A 20,471-nucleotide genomic window follows, 5' to 3' on the forward strand; every position below is an offset into this window, starting at 1 on the left:
AAGAGTACAATCTGTGACTTCTCTGCATTTAGTGGTTGAAACTCACCTGGGTGATTATATGTAATAATCTCCTCTTTACACCGCTTATCATTCCTCACATATGTCTCTGTAGTATTAATATGGGTCAGATCTTCACCCTGAAACAAATATTGTAAAAGTCACAGACAGATGACATTTGGTGAACTATTCCAAAAACAAAACAGGATGAAATATCTGGAAGTCTCCACTATAAATCTAACCTGTCGGCTCCTAATTCTAAGCAGAAATCTGTGAGAAGATCCAGACAACATCTAATGTCTATAATCAGCGTATCCTGTCATCTCCACCAAGTATAAACCATACACTGAATGGCCACTTTACCAGAGACATCAAGTGGCTCGTTGAACCTCTTCTGGTCTTCAAGATCTCAGAAATTCTTCACGTAATATACATTACACCAGGTGTTGAAATAGTTAAGCAGGTATATCGATCCATGCCCACACAATGGCTTCTCGCAGTTGCCGCAAAGTAGATAAAGACCATGACAAGCACTGAACAAACTATTCTACCTCATCCCAGAGACGCATTATAAGATTAATATCTGGGGATTGTGAAGGACGGAGAAGCAAAATTTGCAGTTGTGGTCCACAAAAAAAATCCATGAGTTGGATTTTGGCCAATGTAGAAATATTTGCCATGAAGTCCTGGTTGACCACAATTCTTAGATAAGCTTAAGTATTCAAACATCCATCCACAGATATGAGGTGACCCAAGTTGTATCAAGGAAACATTCCCCGAACCATTACTCCACTTCCACCAGACTGAAATGCTGGTGCCTGACAACAAAGGAACATCACTTCATACTGCTTACACCAACGTCTGACCCTTCCATCATCATGGTGCAACAGACATCTAGATTAATCTGATCAATTATATAATTTTTGTGCTCTTTTGACAACTGAATGTTTTTCCTGTTTGCATTAGACAGCCAAGTCATGAGCACTGGTCATTAGTGGTTATCGTCCACTTGTGATGAGTATTGACAAGTGTATTGGACTATATAAGGATAAGGCTGCACATCAAACAATTTGATGTGCAGCCTTATCCTTATATAGTATGTATTTTTTGGCTTGCACTCATAATATATATATATATTAGTGCTCACTTCAGTTATCCTATTCAGTTAAGTGTATTGGACAACCTGGTTTCATTCTGCTATAATTTGCATGATTATACAGCAAATTCTTAATCCCTTCCCCACAAATTGTTTACGTCCTCTGGATCCCCTTTCATTTTATGTTTTCTTCTTGATCACAACTGACATGCAAAAGTGTCCAAGTTTTTAAATGTAATTATGTCAGCAGTTTTTGTTATGTAATCGGAAGACAGCATGCTTTAAGCTTTACCACATATTTCAGCCATGTGTCTCTTATCACAAAGTGTGTTATTGTTTACTTGCAATGTTAGGTTAAAGGGAACCAACCACCAGGATTTTCGTGTATAAGGTGCAGCCAGTGCAGTACTGGCACTATCATGCACAGTGTGTACATACCATCAGGGGGCAGCTCGGGTGTTTAGGCAGCGAAATCCAACTTTATAAAGTTTGAAATTTCGTGCACTTTTTGATTGACGTGTGCACCTCTCTGTTAATGTCCGGGCGGGTTATGCACGTGTTCCCCGCCCCCCGCGCCGCCTGTTCCTCCCTCCCTCCCTCTGGCTGTATGTAAATATCTAATCTTCAGAAACATGGCGCCGGAGTGGGCCTCTGCGCATAGCGCTTATCTCCGGCGCCATGTTTCTGAAGCCCGCATCACACAGCTTGGTGTTGGAGGGCGGCGCATGCGCCCTCGCTCCTTCAGATCCCGTTGTGACCGCAGGAGCGAGCGCGATCACAACAGGACTGCAGAACAGCTGATCGGAGGACGCGATTACCTGCTGCTCCTGTATCGTGCCGCCCCAGGACACCGGGCCAACACACCAGCCGGTGTGACATCGCTGTGGCGCCGCCCTCTCAGACACCAAGTTGTGTAATGCGGGGGCTTCAGAAACATGGCGCCGGAGATGAGCGCTATGCGCAGAGGCCCACTCCGGCGCCATGTTTCTGAAGATTAGATATTTACATACAGCCGGAGGGAGGGAGGAACAGGCAGCGCGGGGGGGCAGGGAACACGTGCATAACCCGCCCGGACATCAGGAGAGAGGGAGGAACAGGCTGGTGGGGGGGCGGGGAACTCCTGCATAACCCGCCCGGACATTAGCAGAGAGGTGCACACGTCAATCAAAAAGTGCACGAAATTTCAAACTTTATAAAGTTGGATTTCGCTGCCTAAACACCCGAGCTGCCCCCTGATGGTATGTACACACTGTGCATGATAGTGCCAGTACTGCACTGGCTGCAGCTTATACACGAAAATCCTGGTGGTTGGTTCCCTTTAAGCTTCAGTAGCTTTATCATTAGTTGAACTGAGGAGTGCTGAGCTCAAGTCCAACTCTGCCCCCCTCTGTGATTAGCAGCTTCGGTCCATAAAAATGTACACTGAAAGCCTGGTGTGGGCAGGGGAAACTTTTTAAGCTTTGCTAAAACTAAAAGCTTTGATTGTGGCTACACCCAGCAATCTAAGTGATACATCTTTGGATTCATGGTCTCATTGCCTACATCCTGCTGCTCTCAGGCGAGGTAGGAAGAAAACGTGCTAACAGATTCCCTTTAAAAACTGGCCTTGACTGATCTAGCATTAATGACTGTGCCTCATTCAAAGTGTCTCAGATCTCCTGATTTTACCATTTTAATGCAGATTCACACTTAAAGTATTCCCTTAATTTTATGTGGCACTCCATAGTAAAGGACCAATTACCAAACAGAGAAGCTCAAATCATCAAAGTGCTGATATCTCTAATAAATTGGCCATCCAGAGTATAATATTGGTGAATAAAACAAGACTGAACAGCCAACTACACATCATAGGGAGATTTCATGACACCTTCTCTCCATTTACCTGATGATCCTGAGGAAAATTGATATTTTCTGGTTTACAATCCTGTGGAACAAGAGGACGGGGACATCTCTCCGGTGTTGTCTTCTTACTAGAGAGAACTGGAGGAAACACATACAGGGACTGAATTAATTCTTCACATACAGATAATTATAGGCCGTGTGTATTTAGTCCTGTCTATTACCTGGTGATGTCAGGGGCTGGGGAACCGCCATCATGACGTCCTTGTACAGATCTTTATGTCCTTCTAAATACTCCCACTCCTCCATGGAGAAATAGACGGTGACATCCTGGCACCTTATAGGAACCTGACACATACAATGATACCGTCATCCCCGATTCCTTCATAGTGTTACTGTATAATGTCCCAGCATTCCCAGCAGTGTCACCTCTCCAGTCAGCAGCTCAATCATCTTGTAGGTGAGTTCTAGGATCTTCTGGTCATTGATGTCCTCATGTATCAGGGGGTGAGGTGGAGGCCCCGTGATTGGGCTCAGGGGTCTTCTCCATCCCTCAGACACAGGGGCCTGACAGTGCTCACTAGAGGTCTTCTTCACTACTGTGTAATCCTGGTTATGGAGAGACACATTAATAAGTCTCACTACAGACATTTCCAGAGTCCTCACCTCTCCAGCTCTGTCCATCTGTTATTCCCATAGATAAGAATGATGTAATGTGACGTCATCAGAATCTCTCACCTCTCCAGTAAGCAGGAAGAGGATCTCTAAGATGAGGTGTAATATCCTCCCCACCATCTTGTCCCTGTCCCTATCCATCCTTGACCGGTCAATCAGGAAAATTCTCTTATACAGAAGATCTCCACTGAGAGGATCCGATATTGTAGGGACCTGAATGGTGAGATGATAATGTAACATCATAAAGATCCCATGTTATAATACACTTACCAGAGATAATAAGAATTCTGAAGGAACATTGTCGTTTCTTAAGACTGGCACTGTTTAGACCTATATTTGGCTGCAATGATCATATGTTCGAACAGGTATTACAAAGACTGATGGGGGATCCAGGCAATATTGTAATGGGAGCTCCGAGGTATTGTTAATGTGAGTATTTAATTACTATTTTAATTATTGTACAGCATTCTGAGGGTATTCTTCTTCATATCTACTAATGACCTATTTAACTTTCCCCACCCACAGTTACAAGCTGTTTCTTCCTTGAAGTTGGCAGCTAAATATGTTGTTCATAGCTTCAGGTCTTCATTACCTACACTGAATTTGGCATTACTAATACTGCAGGTACCAGCTTTATAAATAAAAACTACGTGATTTTTACAACATTCATGTTATACTACAATTGTATGTACAATCATGGCACCCTTAAAATTGTTCCAGAAAATGATTGCAATTACCCTGTTTTGTTATACACTTGTTTATTTCCATAATGTGTATTAGAACACAAATAAAAAAACAGAGGAAAATAAGCCAAATTGGAAATAATTTCACAAAAAAACCTCCCAAAAATGGCAAGCAACAGGTGTGGGTAATATGAAAATCACACCTGAAACCAGATAAAACTGGGAGATGTTGACTCAAGTTTTGCATTGAGTGTCTGTGTGTGTCGCACTAAGGGTATGTGCGCACGTTGCGTACTAGCCCAGCACCGAAAAGGTGCGCTTCAGAGCGCAGCTGAAAAGCTCCGTTCTGAAACGCATGGTGCCGGCGAGAACGTGCGCTCTGCCTGCAGCTCCTGCCATAGACACAGCAGGAGCTGCCGGCAAAGCGCACGGAAGAAGTGACATGTCACTTCTTTTTGCGCAGCGCTTCGGCAGTAGCCGAAGCGCTGCGCTCTGAGACGCCACGTGCGCACGGCCCCTGCACAATCTCCATAGACTGTGCAGGGGACGCAGGACGCATGCAGTTACGCTGCGCTGAATGAAATGAAACATTATGACAGAAAACCCAGGAGGACGCCACTGCTAGCAGAGATATAAAAAAAGCTAGACTGCAGATTGCCAAAATGTACATGACTAAAGGCCGCTTTACACGTTGCGACATCGCTAGCCGATGCTAGCGATGTCGAGCAAGATAGCACCCGTCCCCATCGTACGGCCTATATGTGGTGACCGCTGCCGTAGAGAACATACCTGCTCTGCGACGTCGCTGTGACTGGCGAACCGCCTCCTTTCTAAGGGGGTGGTTCATTCAGCGTCACGGCGACGTCACTAAGCGGCCGCCCAATCAAAGTGGAGGGGCGGAGATGAGCAGGACGAACATCCTGCCCACCTCCTTCCTTCCTCATTGCTGGCGGGACGCAGGTAAGGAGAGGTTTCTCGTTCCTGCGGTGTCGCACGTAGCGATGTGTGCTGCCGCAGGAACGAGGAACAACATAGTTATTGCAGCAGCAACGATATTTGGGAAGAGGGGGGCATGTCACCGATTAGTGATTTTGAACGTTTTTGCAACGATTCAAAATCGCTAATAGGAGTCACACACAACGACATTGCTAAAGCGGCCGGATGTGCGTCACAAATTCCGTGACCCCGACGAGATCGCTTTAGCGATCTCGTAGCGTGTAAAGCCACCTTAAGGCAAAATCCTTCTGGGAAAGCGTCTTATGGACAGATGAGACCAAGATAAAGCTTTTTGGTAAACCACATCATTCTACTGTTTACTGGCTGACAAAAAAAAGAACACAGTACCTACAGTAAAGTAAGGTGGAGGTTCAAAGATGTTTTGCTGCCTCTGGCACTGGGTGCCTTGACTGTGGGCGAGGCATCATGAAATCTGAAGATTACCAAAGGATCTTGGGTTGCAATATAGCGCCCAGTGTCAGAAAGCTGGGTTTACATCCTTGGTCATGGGTCTTCCAGCAGCAAAATGACCCCAAACATATTTCAAGAAACCCCCAAAAATGGATGGAAACAAAGCGCTGTAGAATTCTGAAATGGTAGCAACAAGTCTGGATCTAAATCGCACTGAACACCTGTGTAGAGATCTTAAAATTGCTGTTGGGAGAAGCCACCCTACAAATATGAGAGACCTGAAGCAGTTTGCAACAGAATAGTGGTCCAAAATTCCAGGTGAAAGGTGTAAGAAGCTTGTTGATGTTTATAAGAAGCAACTGATTGAAGTTATTTATTCCAAAGGGTGTGCAACCAAATATTAAACAAGTTTGTCCATCCCATTTTTGGAGTTTTGTGTGAAATTATATTCAATTTGCCTTTTCTTCGCTGCTGTTTTTGTGTTGTTCCAAAACACAGAGAGGAAGTAAACGTGTGTAAAAAAAAAACACGTGTAGCTAGCCGATGGCAAGATAAGAAGCAGGGAGACGGAGCTCCTGCTTAACTGACAATACAAGGAGACACAGAGACCAACCATAAGGAGCAGGAGACAGGCGATGGTGCGCAGGAGAGGGCGGACAGCGGAGGCAGCGGCAACGGAGGCAGAAGAAGCGGGAATTCCCCGTTCTTTCAGCTCCCAGACTGAGCAGCAGACCATCAGTCCCCTAATCAAGATAGCTGCGGCTGGGAGACACACACGGCTACAGGAGGATATGGAGGCCTCACAGGACCTGGACACCAATGCTGGTAGGGATACTGTGCCCCCGACCACTGAGCCCCAAATCCACCAAACGGAGACCCACAGGGAGACCAGTAAACTGGCAGGACAAGCCTCACAAAACACTCCAGACAGGGAAGGCCAGAATCCCAGCACAAAAGCTCCAGCAGCTGCAAATGCAGGGGGGAGGAGGAGTGTCACTGCTGCTGCAGAACTTTCTCATAAGCAATCACAAAAAAGCATGGCACAGCAGAGTCCTGGAGGGGGCCCCGACCTCAGCGACATGCAAAGGGAGGGAATGGGAGCCCAGTCCTGAATGTTACCCAGGGAGAGGATGAACCCTGGGACTGGAAAGAACACATAAGAGCTATACCAACAAGGAGGGAGATGGATTCCCTGCTGGGAGATCTGAAAGCCTCACACAAACATGATATGTACAACCTGCAGTCAGAAATTAAGCAAGTGGGTCAGAGGATGACTGAAATAGAAGAAACACAAGAGCAAATACTCTCCCAAATAGATGCTCATCACCAAGTGTTGTCAGATCATTCCTTACAAATACAGGACATTCTAACCCACTTGGATGACATAGAAAATCGCCACCGTCGTAACAATCTACGCATAAGGGGGCTAAAGGAATCAGTGGAAGCAGCACAGCTAGAGGAGAGGGTTCAAAAATACTTCAACAATCTCCTCCAGAGAGACCCGGGGCAGCACATCGATATAGATTGGATCCACAGGGCACTGGGCCCTAAACCGTCCGACCCTGCACGCCCAAGAGATGTAATTTGTAGAATCCATTTTTATAAAGAGAAAGACTCGATTCTCAAAAGCTGCAGGGACAATGGGGCGGGCTCACTTCAAGGGACTCCCCTGCTGGTCCTCCCAGATCTGGCACGCAGAACCTTACAGCTACGCAGGGCCCTGAGACCATTGCTTTCCGCTCTACGAGATAAGGATATCCCATACAGATGGGGGTACCCTTTCCAGTTGTCAGCAAGAAAAAAATGGGAAAACGGCAACTCTCAAGGGCCGAGGAGGTCTACCAAATTTTTTGGGGACTTTTGAGCTGCCCATGATTAATCTGCCAGACTGGCCAACACTGAAAACACCGGCACCTCTTCCACCTAGAGAGCAGTAGAATCAAGTTCAAACCAAGAAAGGCAGAAGATGCTCACAGTCTGGCTATCGCTGATGTGAAAGGCGCGGCCAAGTTTGGATGATGGAGTTGAAAAGGGGGATCAGGGCCATCCTCTTATTTTTTCCGCACTATGCTCACCGATGTCGACCTCACACATGTTGTTTGTCTCTCCAATAGAGAGATAATACTTAATACATCTGCCTATTTCTGTCTATTGAGAGCTCATACTATATCAGAATTTAGTACCAATCATTATTTGAGCTCTTATTTTCAAGATGCTATGTTTCCTGATCGATATTTTGTTATATTAGGATGTTCTATTAGTCTCTGTGTTTCATACAGTTTCAAATTGGGGTGTCTCGGGCCTTCTCATCCACAATGTGCCTGGGCGGGGGGAGTTTTGGATACCCCATAGTATGTGCATTAGTCGGGGAGGCGGGGGCTCCAACCTGTTGCTGGAGGCTTCTCTCACCTCTCCTACGGCTGCAGCGTTTTGCTGTACTTGACAAAAGTCAATATAGTTGTTTGAGAAATTTTCTTGAACTAACCCACGAGTTATGTTACAGGAGACAGACTTCAGAGCAGGTGGTGTTCCCAGCTGAAAAATAAAAAAAAATTACCCAACATGGTTCCATTGCCCTCACCCGGATCGTAAGGCATGCGGGGTCTCGGTGGCATTCCATCGGTCCTTTCAACCTGAAGTATTCGATTCTTGCTTCGGCTTGGATGGACGCTATCTCTTACTTAAGATATCTTTTTTAGGAAGTATTTATACCATCGCTAATGTTTATTTTCCAAACCAGGGACAGGTGGCGTTCGCTCTAGAGGTATTTGGGAAACTTTCAGAATTCGCCGGCGGTTCCCGTATTATCCTTGGCGGGGACATCAACATGATCCTGCAGCCAGCAGTGGACTCGTCTTCGGTTAGGTCAGCTGTCCCTCACTCTGCGATACGTAGACTTAAAAAGGAGTTGGTGTCTCTTAGACTGGTAGACCTTTGGAGGATCCTGCACCCCGGAGTCAGGGACTATAGCTTTCACTCACTAGCACATAATAGTTACACGAGAATAGACTATTTATTCATTTCCCATGATCTCTTGGACAACACGCCAAAATGTTCATTGGATACATTTTTATGGTCAGACCATGCGCCAGTTTATGGAGAGGTTTGAATGTTAGATAGAAGTGGTTCGGGATATACTTGGAGACTTAATGACAACTTATTGAAAAATGAAGCGTGCCTGGAAGAGATTCACACAGCAATTACAAATTTTGGGGCAGACCATGCGATGGATCCGACACCTGATCCAATAAAATGGGAAGCCCTGAAGTGTGTAATTAGGGGTATCTGTATCTCTCATGGTTCCAGACTTAAGAGGGAAAGTGCGACGGAGTTAAAGGAATTATTAACACAACTGGGTCAGACAGAAACAATAAATAAAAACACACCAAACGACATCCTCAAAGCAGAGATATCTACTTTGCAGCACCAAATCTTATCCATCTTAGACCAAAAATCCTTGTGTTCTAGAGACAAAGCTCGGAAAAATTTCTTTGAATTTGGAGACAAAAGTGGAAGACTGCTTGCCCGGACTCTACATCCCAGGCAGGCTCAGCCTCCGATCCTTACTCTTAACACAAAGTCGGGGACCCAGATCCATTCTACATCTGACATCCTAGATGAATTTAAGAAATATTATGCATCATTATATAACATACCATCACAACACACGCCAGATGCTGTAAATTTTTAACAGTACACGCGAGAATACATATGAGAAAATAACCCAGGGAGGTTGCAGGTGGAAGAGGCAGAGGAGTTGGAAGCTGACTTTACGGAATCAGAACTTAAAGAAGTTATCAGTGCTTTCAAAGTAGGGAAGAGTCCGGGTCCGGATGGCCTCACTCCTCGGTTTTATAAACTATGTGGTGAGGCATGTGAATCTCTGATGCTGAAAGCTTATAATTCTATATCTAAAACATGTGGCTTTCCTAAACAATCTCTCCAAGCCCGGATAGCGGTTATTCCCAAGCCGGGGAGGGACCCCTTACTATGTGCAAACTACAGACCAATATCGCTTATCAACATTGATGTTAAACTATACGCCAAAATGATTGCACTTCGCCTACATCCATATATCCGAAGACTAATTCATAAGGATCAGGTTGGTTTTGTTCCCGGGAGGGAGGCACGGGACAACACCATTAGAACCATGTCCTTGATTTCATGGGCTAGAAAGCAAAAAATCCCTGCCTGCTTTTTAACGGTAGATGCTGAAAAAGCATTCGATAGGGTTCGTTGGGGTTTCCTTGAAGCCTCACTCCAGGGGATAGGGATTCGCCCTCGGCTGAGAAATTGGATAATGGCATTATACCAAGCTCCCACAGCTCAGGTGAGCATTAATGGTCGCTTGTCCAGCCCATTTGAGATTAGAAACGGCACCAGACAGGGGTGCCCATTGTCCCCATACTTATACATCATAGTGATGGAGTTTTTAGCAAACGCTATTAGGAGGAATCCTTCAATCAGTGGAATACAAGTGGCCCCCGTTCCCATAAGATGGCTGTGTTTGCAGATGATTTATTGCTCTATGTTACTCAACCAAGGATAAGCTTACCAGCTGTCCGGGTGGAGTTTCAGAAATTTGGTAGATTGACCTTAAAATTAGACAACCTCCAGAAAACGGAGATATTAAATGTGTCACTCCCTACTGTAGAAGAAAGATCACTTAAACCTTCCTTCCCATTTAAATGGAGTATCAGCTTTATTAAATATCTACGGATTAAAATACCAGCAGACCCCCAAACCATATATGACCTAAACTTCACAGACCTCTTGCACTCCATTCAGAGGGATCTCACAAATTGGCATAACCTCCCAATCTCTTGGTTCGGTAGAATTAACACTATAAAAATGGATATTTTACCCAGAGTTTTATATTTATTTCAGACCATCCCGTACAATTTGGGAGAGCCCTTCTTCCATAAACTAAGAAGGATGATACGGCATTTTACCTGGCACGGTACCAAATCTCGCCTGAAACATTCTCTAGTAATACGCTCCCGGTGGGAGGGAGGGACAGGACTACCTGACTTTAAAGCCTACCATGCGGCGGCAGTTGGAAACTGTATTCTAGATCTATTACACAATAAAAAGAATAAATTGTGGGTAGAAATGGAACATACCGTGGCTCCAGCTAGTGCATTGGGAATTTTTTGGCTGTCCTCGGGTGATCACTTATCGAACATAGAACTGACTCCATTCCTCCTCTCCCTAACTGGCACATGGCGCACCATCAATAGAAGATACGGCTTGACCAAAAATCCAGGACCTCTGACGCCTCTGGTGGGTAACCCTCAGTTCCCCTGTTGGCTACACGAGTTCCACCCCAGTCTTATCTCTGTCTACACAATGGGAATTCCCCGTGTTAGGGATGTGGTATCCTCTGCAGCTGGTAGCACATTGAACTCCCTATTGGGAGATAGAAAGACGGAACCGGGACACTGGTTTCTTTATCTTCAACTTCGAAGTTACGTGGATTCTTTGACACCGGGGTCCAGATCTGATGAGGGAATGACCCATTTTGAAAAGCTATGTATTGCTCAGGAGACACCAACTCGTGTTATCTCTACAATCTAAAAATAGTGTCCCTACAGAGTGGGGGAGGGGGCCTGCCCGGATACGTAGACCAGTGGCATAGAGAGATGGGTTGTGTTTCTCCTGAAAAACTTAGGACAAAACTTTTACCTTAACACACAAAGTAACAGTATCCAGTAGGATACAAGAACTAAATTATAAAATTTTATCCAGATGGTATAGAACGCCAGACAAACGCCATAAGATTTTCCCAGAGGTGTCGGGGATCACCAGGGACAATGCTACACGTTTGGTGGTCATGCACAGCGATTAGAAAACTGTGGGATGAAATTTTCTCCCTATATAACCAACTCACACAGTCGGAAGTGACCCCCAAGCCAGAGATAGCATTACTTTCCATGTTTAATGGATCAGTCCCCAAAATCCGTAAAGATCTCCTATCTTATTTTGTAATCTCAATGAGACAGATTATTCCCAGACACTGGAAAACATCCTATGAGTTGAAGAGAGTAGATTGGGTGGAAGCTGTAGATACTCTGCGCCGTATGGGAGGAGCTGAGGGCATCTGACACAAACACAATTCAGACTTGGTTCACAACCTGGTATCCCTGGATTGAATTCAGAGAATCTCAACAATTTCAGATCTGGCTAACTCAAGGTACTCTAGAATAGAAGGGGTCTACGATCAGTGGGTCTTGCGACCGAGGTGACTGGTGAGGTGACATCATGGTAATATGTTTCTCTTTTCTTCCTTTTCTTTTTCCTCTCCTTATTCTCCCTTCCTGCTTTATGTCTTACTTCTCTTTATTTCTTTCTATTTAATCTTTCTTATATTCTATCTTAAGGAATCCTAGAATGGGAGTTCCTGAACCTGATTCTTATAGTTGAGTAGTATAAGACAATCACATATGTTACAGTGTACGTCAGACAATTACTACGAGGGGCTTTCCTATTGTTGTGTTTTGATTGTTTTTTTCTCTTGGAAAAGAGACGCTCCCATAGGGTTTCAGGGATCAGTATAATATCAATCGGATCCCGATCAGACACTGGAAACCTTATTCCCTATATGCAGAGGATGTCGTTAGCGTCGAAACTTATTGTTGGACTGCCTCTTCAATATAAACATACACTAAAAGAAATGTAACTGTCAATTGAAAATTATACTTTTTGTAACCATGATTTGATACAAATATATAATAACAATAATAAAGATATATTAAACATAAAAAAACACGTGTAATTGCAATCATTTTTCAGGAGACATATTCATTTTCTGAAACAATTTCACTCGGCCATGATTATGCATGCAATCAGTGTCGGATTGGGGTGCCAAGGTCCCACCAGTAGCATTAAATTGGGGTTCCACTGTTCAGCTACATGCAAATATACATTAACAACTTTACCCAAAATTATCTCTGCATCTATATAATAATATAGGTAGTTTGTTGGATGAATGATGAAATGCTGCTTTTGTATTTACATAGTGAAATAAATGAATTGGGCAAACTACTGCTCATATTTGGGGAGTAAGTGTCTTACTCCTACACAAGGGCCCATTGAGGAATATATCTGTTCCCCTGTCTAGTACGAACCTGCATACAATAACTCTTTATATCTACTTCAATGGCTTGGGGACGTGTAGGAGATGGCCAGTATATATATATATATATATATATATATATATATATATATATATATATATATATATATATATATTATATATATATACACACACACACACATTATATATATATATATATATATATATATATATATATATATATATATATATATATATATATATATATATATATAATGTGTGTGTGTGTGTATATATATATAATATATATATATATATATATATATATATATACACAGTACAGACCAAAAGTTTGGACACACCTTATCGTTCAAAGAGTTTTCTTTATTTTCATGACTCTGAAAATTGTAGATTCACATTGAAGGCATCAAAACTATGAATTAACACATGTGGAATGAAATACTTAACAATAAAGTGTGAAACAACTGAAAATACGTCTCATATTCTAAGTTCTTCAAAGTAGCCACCTTTGGCTTTGATTACTGATCTGCACACTCTTGGCATTCTCTTGATGAGATTCAAGAGGTAGTCACCGGAAATGGTTTTCACTTCACAGGTGTGCCCTATCAGGTTTAATAAGCGGGATTTCTTGCCTTATAAATGGGGTTGGGACTATCAGTTGTGTTGTGCAGACGTCTGGTGGATACACAGCTGATAGTCCTACTAAATAGACTGTTAGAATTTGTATTATGGCAAGAAAAAAGCAGCTAAGTAAAGAAAAATGAGTGGCCATCATTACTTTAAGAAATGAAGGTCAGTCAGTTTGAAAAATTGTGAAAACTTTGAAAGTGTCCCCAAGTGCAGTGGCAAAAACCATCAAACGCTACAAAGAAACTGGCTCACACGAGGACCACCCCAGGAAAGGAAGACCAAGAGTCACCTCTGCTGCGGAGGATAAGTTTATCCGAGTCACCAGCCTCAGAAATCGCAGGTTAACAGCAGCTCAGATTAGAGACCAGGTCAATGTCACACAAAGTTCTAGCAGTAGACACATCTCTAGAACAATTGTTAAGAGGAGACTTTGTGCAGCACGCCTTCATGGTAAAATAGCTGCTAGGAAACCACTGCTAAGGACAGGCAACAAGCAGAAGAGACTTGTTTGGGCTAAAGAACACAAGGAATGGACATTAGACCAGTGGAAATCTGTGCTTTGTTCTGATGAGTCCAAATTTGAGATCTTTGGATCCAACCACCGTGCATTTGTGCAACATAACCAAGAAAAACGAAAGAGGCGATCAACGGTTCAACATTTTTTATTAATATTCATATTGAAATTTTGGAACATGCGGAAAGGTGATGGGAAAGAAAGAACGGTATACATCACCTCATGTTCCAAAATTTCAATATGAATATTAATAAAAAATGTTGAACCGTTGATCTCCTCTTTCGTTTTTCTTGGTTTGTTCCCTTTAGCGATTTGGTTCATATATTATAGTTCTTTCTGCACCATATATGATGAAGATGTATGTACATGTGTATTGCTATATATAATTTGTACGATATGCAGATGTTTATGCCATTATCTACATTTGTGCAACATAGAAAAGGTGAACGGATAGACTCTACATGCCTGGTTCCCACCGTGAAGCATGGAGGAGATGTGATGGTATGGGGGTGCTTTGCTGGTGACACTATTGGGGATTTATTCAAAATTGAAGGCATACTGAACCAACATGGCTACCACAGCATCTTGCAGCGGCAAGCTATTCCATCCGGTTTGCGTTTAGTTGGACCATCATTTATTTTTCAACAGGACAATGACCCCAAACACACCTCCAGGCTGTGTAAAGGCTATGTGACTAGAATGAGAGTGATGGCGTGCTACGCCAGATGACCTGACCTCCACAGTCACCAGACCTGAACCCAATCGAGATGGTTGGGGTGAGCTGGACCGCAGAGTGAAGGCAAAAGGGCCAACAAGTGCTAAGCATCTTTGGGAACTCCTTCAAGACTGTTGGAAGACCATTTCCGGTGACTACCTCTTGAAGGTCATCAAGAGAATGCCAAGAGTGTGCAAAGTAGTAATCAAAGTCAAAGGTGGCTACTTTGAAGAACCTAGAATATAAGACATTTTCAGTTGTTTCACACTTTTTTGTTAAGTATTTCATTCCCCATGAGTTAATTCATGGTTTTGATGCCTCAGAGTCATGAAAATAAAGAAAACTCTATAAATGAGGTGTGTCCAAACTTTTGGTCTGTACTGTGTATATATATATATATATATATATATATATATATATATATATATATATATATATATATATATATATATATATATATAATATATTATATATATATATATATATATATATATATATATATATATATATATATATTTGATTTGTCCCATGTGTTGTATATTGCGTGCATCATAATAGCTTTGTTTTAGAAAACAAATGTCGAAGTGTTGCTGTGTCGGCGCCATATAGTGGCTAAAAGTTGAAAGTGTTTTTATGGAAGATTGTGTTTTACTATAATGTGTGATTAATGTGTTAACAGTGGAATATAAAGTATAAGAATGTTAGCAGATGGGGAATAGAGTAAAGGAGACATTACACGCTACGATTTATCTGACGTTATGTCGGCGGGGTCACGGTTTCTGTGACGCACATCCGGCATCGTTAGCGTCGTTGCGTGTGACACCTACGTGCGACTCAGAACGATCGCAAATAGGTTGAAAATCGCTGATCGTTAACACTTCGTTCATTTTCAAAATATTGTTCGTCGTTTGGATCGCAGCAGACATATTGGTATGTTTGACACCCTGCAAACGACGAACAACATCCACACGACCGCCTTGGTCAAACAATATATCGCTGAACGATTTGGTATCGCTTGTGAGATCGTTACGCGTGACCGCTAATAAACGACCTATGTGCGATCTCAGCAAATCGTAACTATGATCTGGGCGTGTCACATCGCTAATGAGATCGTCAGATAAATCGTAGCGTGTAAAGCGGCCTAAGGCTTGAAACACACATCCGTGAAACACGTGCGTGTTTGGTCCGTTTCCGTGTATACTGGAGACACGGCCAAACGTGCACCAATGTTACTATATCTCAGCGGTTACACTTGCGTTTTTGGTTATGTCCGTTAGTCCGTCTCCGTGATGCGTTTTGTGGGCCGTGTCTCACGCCAGCATGTCTGTTTTATTCACGCAACACGCAGCACGGACCCAATGAAAGTCAATGGGTCTGTGCGCACGTCCGAGTGACACGGACGCATCTCTGTTTGTTCCCTGTATGTTTTGTGCTTTTTTCATGTCATGTCAGTCTTTTTTCTTTTTATGTTTCGTTCTCTCCCTCAGTCCGTCGGTCGGTCGGTCTCTATGTCTGTCTGTCCCTCTAGCTGTCTGTCGGTCAGTTCCCCCCTCTCTCATACTTACCATTCCCCGATCTCCAGCGCGGCGCTGCACGGCTGTTATAAAAACTTCGGCGGCTTTTACTATTTTGAAAAAGCCGGCCGCCCATTAATCAATCTCGTATTCCCTGCTTTACCCGCCCACCGGCGGCTGTGATTGGTTGCAGTGAGACACGCCCACCACGCTGAGTGACAGGTGTCACACTGCACCCAATCACAGCAGCCGGTGGGCGTGTCTATACTGTGCAGTAAAATAAATAAATAATTAAAAAAACCGGCGTGCGGTCCCCCCCCATTTTAATACCAGCCAGATAAAGCCATACGGCTGAAGGCTGGTATTCTCAGGATGGGGAGCTCCACGTTATGGGGGGCCCCCCACCCTAACAATATCAGTCAGCAGCCGCCCAGAATTGCCGCATACATTATATGCGACAGTTCTGGGGCTGTACCCGGCTCTTCCCGATTTACCCTGGTGCGTTGGCAAATCGGGGTAATAAGGAGTTATTGGCAGCCCATAGCTGCCAATAAGTCCTAGATTAATCATGTCAGGCGTCTATGAGACACCCTCCATGATTAATCTGTAAATTACAGTAAATAAACACACACACCCGAAAAAATCCTTTATTAGAAATAAAAAACAATAACAAATTCCCTCATTACCAATTTATTAACCCCGACAAACCCTCCATGTCCGACGTACTCCACGGACCTCCAGCGTCGCGTCCAGCTCTGCTGCATGGAGGTGACAGGAGCTGCAGAATACACCGCCGCTCCGGTCACCTCCACGCAGCTAATGAGGTGAGTAGCGCGATCAGCTGCTGTCAGTCAGGTAACTCGCGGCCACCGCTGGATCCAGCGGTGGCCGCGGGTAACCTCAGTGACAGCAGCTGATCGCGTTACTCATCTCATTAGCTGCGTGGAGGTGACCGGAGCGGCGGTGTATTCTGCAGCTCCTGTCACCTCCATGCAGCAGAGCTGGACGCGACGCTGGAGGTCCGTGGAGTACGCCGGACATGGAGGGTTTGTCGGGGTTAATAAATTGGTAATGAGGGAATTTGTTATTGTTTTTTATTTCTAATAAAGGATTTTTTCGGGTGTGTGTGTTTATTTACTGTAATTTACAGATTAATCATGGAGGGTGTCTCATAGACGCCTGACATGATTAATCTAGGACTTATTGGCAGCTATGGGCTGCCAATAACTCCTTATTACCCCGATTTGCCAACGCACCAGGGTAAATCGGGAAGAGCCGGGTACAGCCCCAGAACTGTCGCATATAATGTATGCGGCAATTCTGGGCGGCTGCTGACTGATATTGTTAGGGTGGGGGGCCCCCCATAACGTGGAGCTCCCCATCCTGAGAATACCAGCCTTCAGCCGTATGGCTTTATCTGGCTGGTATTAAAATGGGGGGGGACCGCACGCCGGTTTTTTTAATTATTTATTTATTTATTTTACTGCACAGTATAGACACGCCCACCGGCTGCTGTGATTGGGTGCAGTGTGACACCTGTCACTCAGCGTGGTGGGCGTGTCTCACTGCAACCAATCACAGCCGCCGGTGGGCGGGTAAAGCAGGGAATACGAGATTGATTAATGGGCGGCCGGCTTTTTCAAATTAGAAAAAGCCGCCGGAGCAGTGTGAACGCCGTGCAGCGCCGGGGATCGGGGAACGGTGAGTATGAGAGAGGGGGGGACACTTCAGTCACTCGGGGGATTAGTGGTCACCGGTGAATCCTTCACAGGTGACCGCTAATCAGTACACGGCACAAAGACAGAGCCGCAGCATGACAATGAAGTCGGGTGAAGTTCACCCGAGTTCATTCTCATCCCGCTACTCTGTCTTCCGACATGTAGTAACGACATTTTGCATCACACACGTACATTTCACACGGACAACACATACACATGTCAGTTATTTCACTCACGCACACACAGACATTCCACACGCACATACGGCTAGCATACGGGATACACACGCAGGCCACACATACCATAAAAACGGACATAAAAAACGGAAAACGGACCCGAAAAACGGCCCGTTTTACACGGACGTGGTTTTCACGGATGTGTGGCGGAGCCCTAAAGTGAAGGTTTTAGTATGTACAGTGTAGCAGGTACTTCCCAGTGGCTGAGGGAACGGAGAGCCATGATGGGAAAAGTGACAGAAAGCCAGAGGGCTGGCTGGTATGACAGGCCTGGGAGACGTTAGTTCTGTACTGGTGTTCCTGGTGTGTGGATAGTGCATGGTAACTTGTGCCCGCCAAGGAACCCGGAGATATCCTCCAAGTGTTCGGAGCCAACAGCTGACCTCGGGACAGGCTTAGTGAAGTTGTCTGAGGCAGCATTTCGACATGGGTAGCAGCGGAGACCAGAACGGGGTTAAGTAGAGGCTTAGGCTCGGCAGCTGGAAGGCTAATTCCCAGGCCGCGGGCTAGTCCACAATAAGTACCCCAGAGAACAGCGGCAGCACAACAGGATAGGAATGGCGATATCTGTCTAAAAGGTTGAAGAACAAATAAATTATTCCATGTTGTGTTATAAAGAGATACTCTGTGTGATGTGTTGCTCTGCCACATCTACAACAGAGACCGACTGCGTGGAGGTAGCCACTCCTCTGCAGATCGAAGTAAATGTCGCACCTCCCGTCTAGGGCACATCACAAACACAGGATCTGTCTGGAAAAGGAGAGCTGAGACCTGTTGGCCCAGTGTTTGCTTTCCTCGATACATGTGCAAAGGAAAAAAGATCATTCTATGCTTCATCCCAAGCACAACATTCCCAGGCTAATAAGAGGCCAGCAGCAGCGTGCTCTTAAAGTGGGAGGAGAATTACGTCACTGTCATGCACCATCCCATCTGTGGAGGAAGTAGAGAATGTTGTTCGCCATGGGAGCGAAGACAGGTGAGAAGTGAATTTTTCTTTTCGTCTCTTAAAATGTGTACATGAAGAGTGGCAGGATGGGGACATTACTACAAAAAGGGGGTCTAAATGGGGGGACATTACTACAGCATGGGTGACATCATGACAGGATTAGAGCCAGAATTAGCATATGGGGCCAACTGTAAGATGTTAATACTGTATGCGGCCAAGTATGGAACAAAAAGAAAAAGTTGTAAAAGTTCAAATTTTATACAAAATAAAGTATCAAAAATAACAGAAAAATGTTGTGCAACTAAAAAACTAAAAATGCTGTTTTATGTAAAAAGTCATATGAAAAATCTGTAAATCCATACGCATCCGTAACGACCCAAGCTATATCTCTCTACCTAATATGATGAATCCCATTAATAAAATGCTAAAAATGATTTAAAAAAATTAGAAAAAAAATGGTATCACTGAAAATGTCATCTCATCATGCAAAGAATGAGGTACTCTCAAATATTTTTTTTTGTATGTGCAGCCCATTTAATTGGCCTTTTGATTTACCTGATGATCCTGAGGAACCTTGGGATTTTTTTGTTTACAGTCCTTTGGAAGAAGAGGATGGGAACAGCTCTCTCGTGTTGTCCTCTTACTGGATAGAGCTAGAGGAAACACAACAGGGACTGAATTCATTCTTTACATACAGATAATTATAGGCCATGTGTATTTAGTCCTGTCAATTACCTGGTGATGTGAGGGGCTGGAGATCCTCCATCATGATGTCCTTGTACAGATCTTTGTGTCCTTCTAAATATTCACAGTCTTCCATGGAGAAATAGACGGCGACATCCTGACACCTTATAGGAACCTGACACATACAATGATACCGTCATCCCCCGATCCCTTCATAGCGTTACTGTATAATGTCCCAGCATTCCCAGCAGTGTCACCTCTCCAGTCAGCAGCTCAATCATCTTGTAGGCGAGTTGTAGGATCTTCTGGTCATTGATATCCTCATGCATCAGGGGGTGAGATGGAGGCCCCAAGATTGGGTTTAGGGGTCTTCCCCATCCCTCAGACACAGGGTCCTGACAGCGCTCACTAGAGGTCTTCTTCACTACTGTGTAATCCTGGTTATGGAGAGACACATTAATAAATCTCACCACAGACATTTCTAGAGTCCTCACCTCTCCAGTTTTATCCACCTGTTATTCCCATACTTAAGAATAATGTAATGTGACGTCATCAGAATCTCTCACCTCTCCAGTAAGCCGGAAGAGGATCTCTAGAGTGAGGTGTAATATCCTCTCCACCATCTTGGCCCGATCCCTATCCATCCTTGAGGGATCAACCAGGAAAATTCACTTATAGAGAAGATCTCCACTGAGAGGATCCGATATTGTAGGGTCCTGAA

At 44.1% G+C, this 20,471-nt stretch overlaps 1 protein-coding gene across 1 annotated transcript in view; it reads right to left on the minus strand.

The window, feature by feature from the left end:
* LOC142312062 (uncharacterized) overlaps window positions 1-20,471 on the minus strand; it is a 275,265-nt gene that overhangs the window by 232,864 nt on the left and 21,930 nt on the right. The window contains 9 exon segments of the mRNA XM_075350942.1: window positions 47-137; window positions 2,976-3,073; window positions 3,157-3,280; window positions 3,362-3,541; window positions 3,671-3,820; window positions 19,622-19,719; window positions 19,802-19,925; window positions 20,008-20,187; window positions 20,317-20,466. Coding sequence (XP_075207057.1) covers window positions 47-137; window positions 2,976-3,073; window positions 3,157-3,280; window positions 3,362-3,541; window positions 3,671-3,820; window positions 19,622-19,719; window positions 19,802-19,925; window positions 20,008-20,187; window positions 20,317-20,394 — 1,123 coding nt within the window. The 5' untranslated portion in view covers window positions 20,395-20,466.

This window comes from Anomaloglossus baeobatrachus, chromosome 5, assembly GCF_048569485.1.
Source record: "Anomaloglossus baeobatrachus isolate aAnoBae1 chromosome 5, aAnoBae1.hap1, whole genome shotgun sequence".
Classification (NCBI taxonomy): Eukaryota; Metazoa; Chordata; class Amphibia; order Anura; family Aromobatidae; genus Anomaloglossus; species Anomaloglossus baeobatrachus.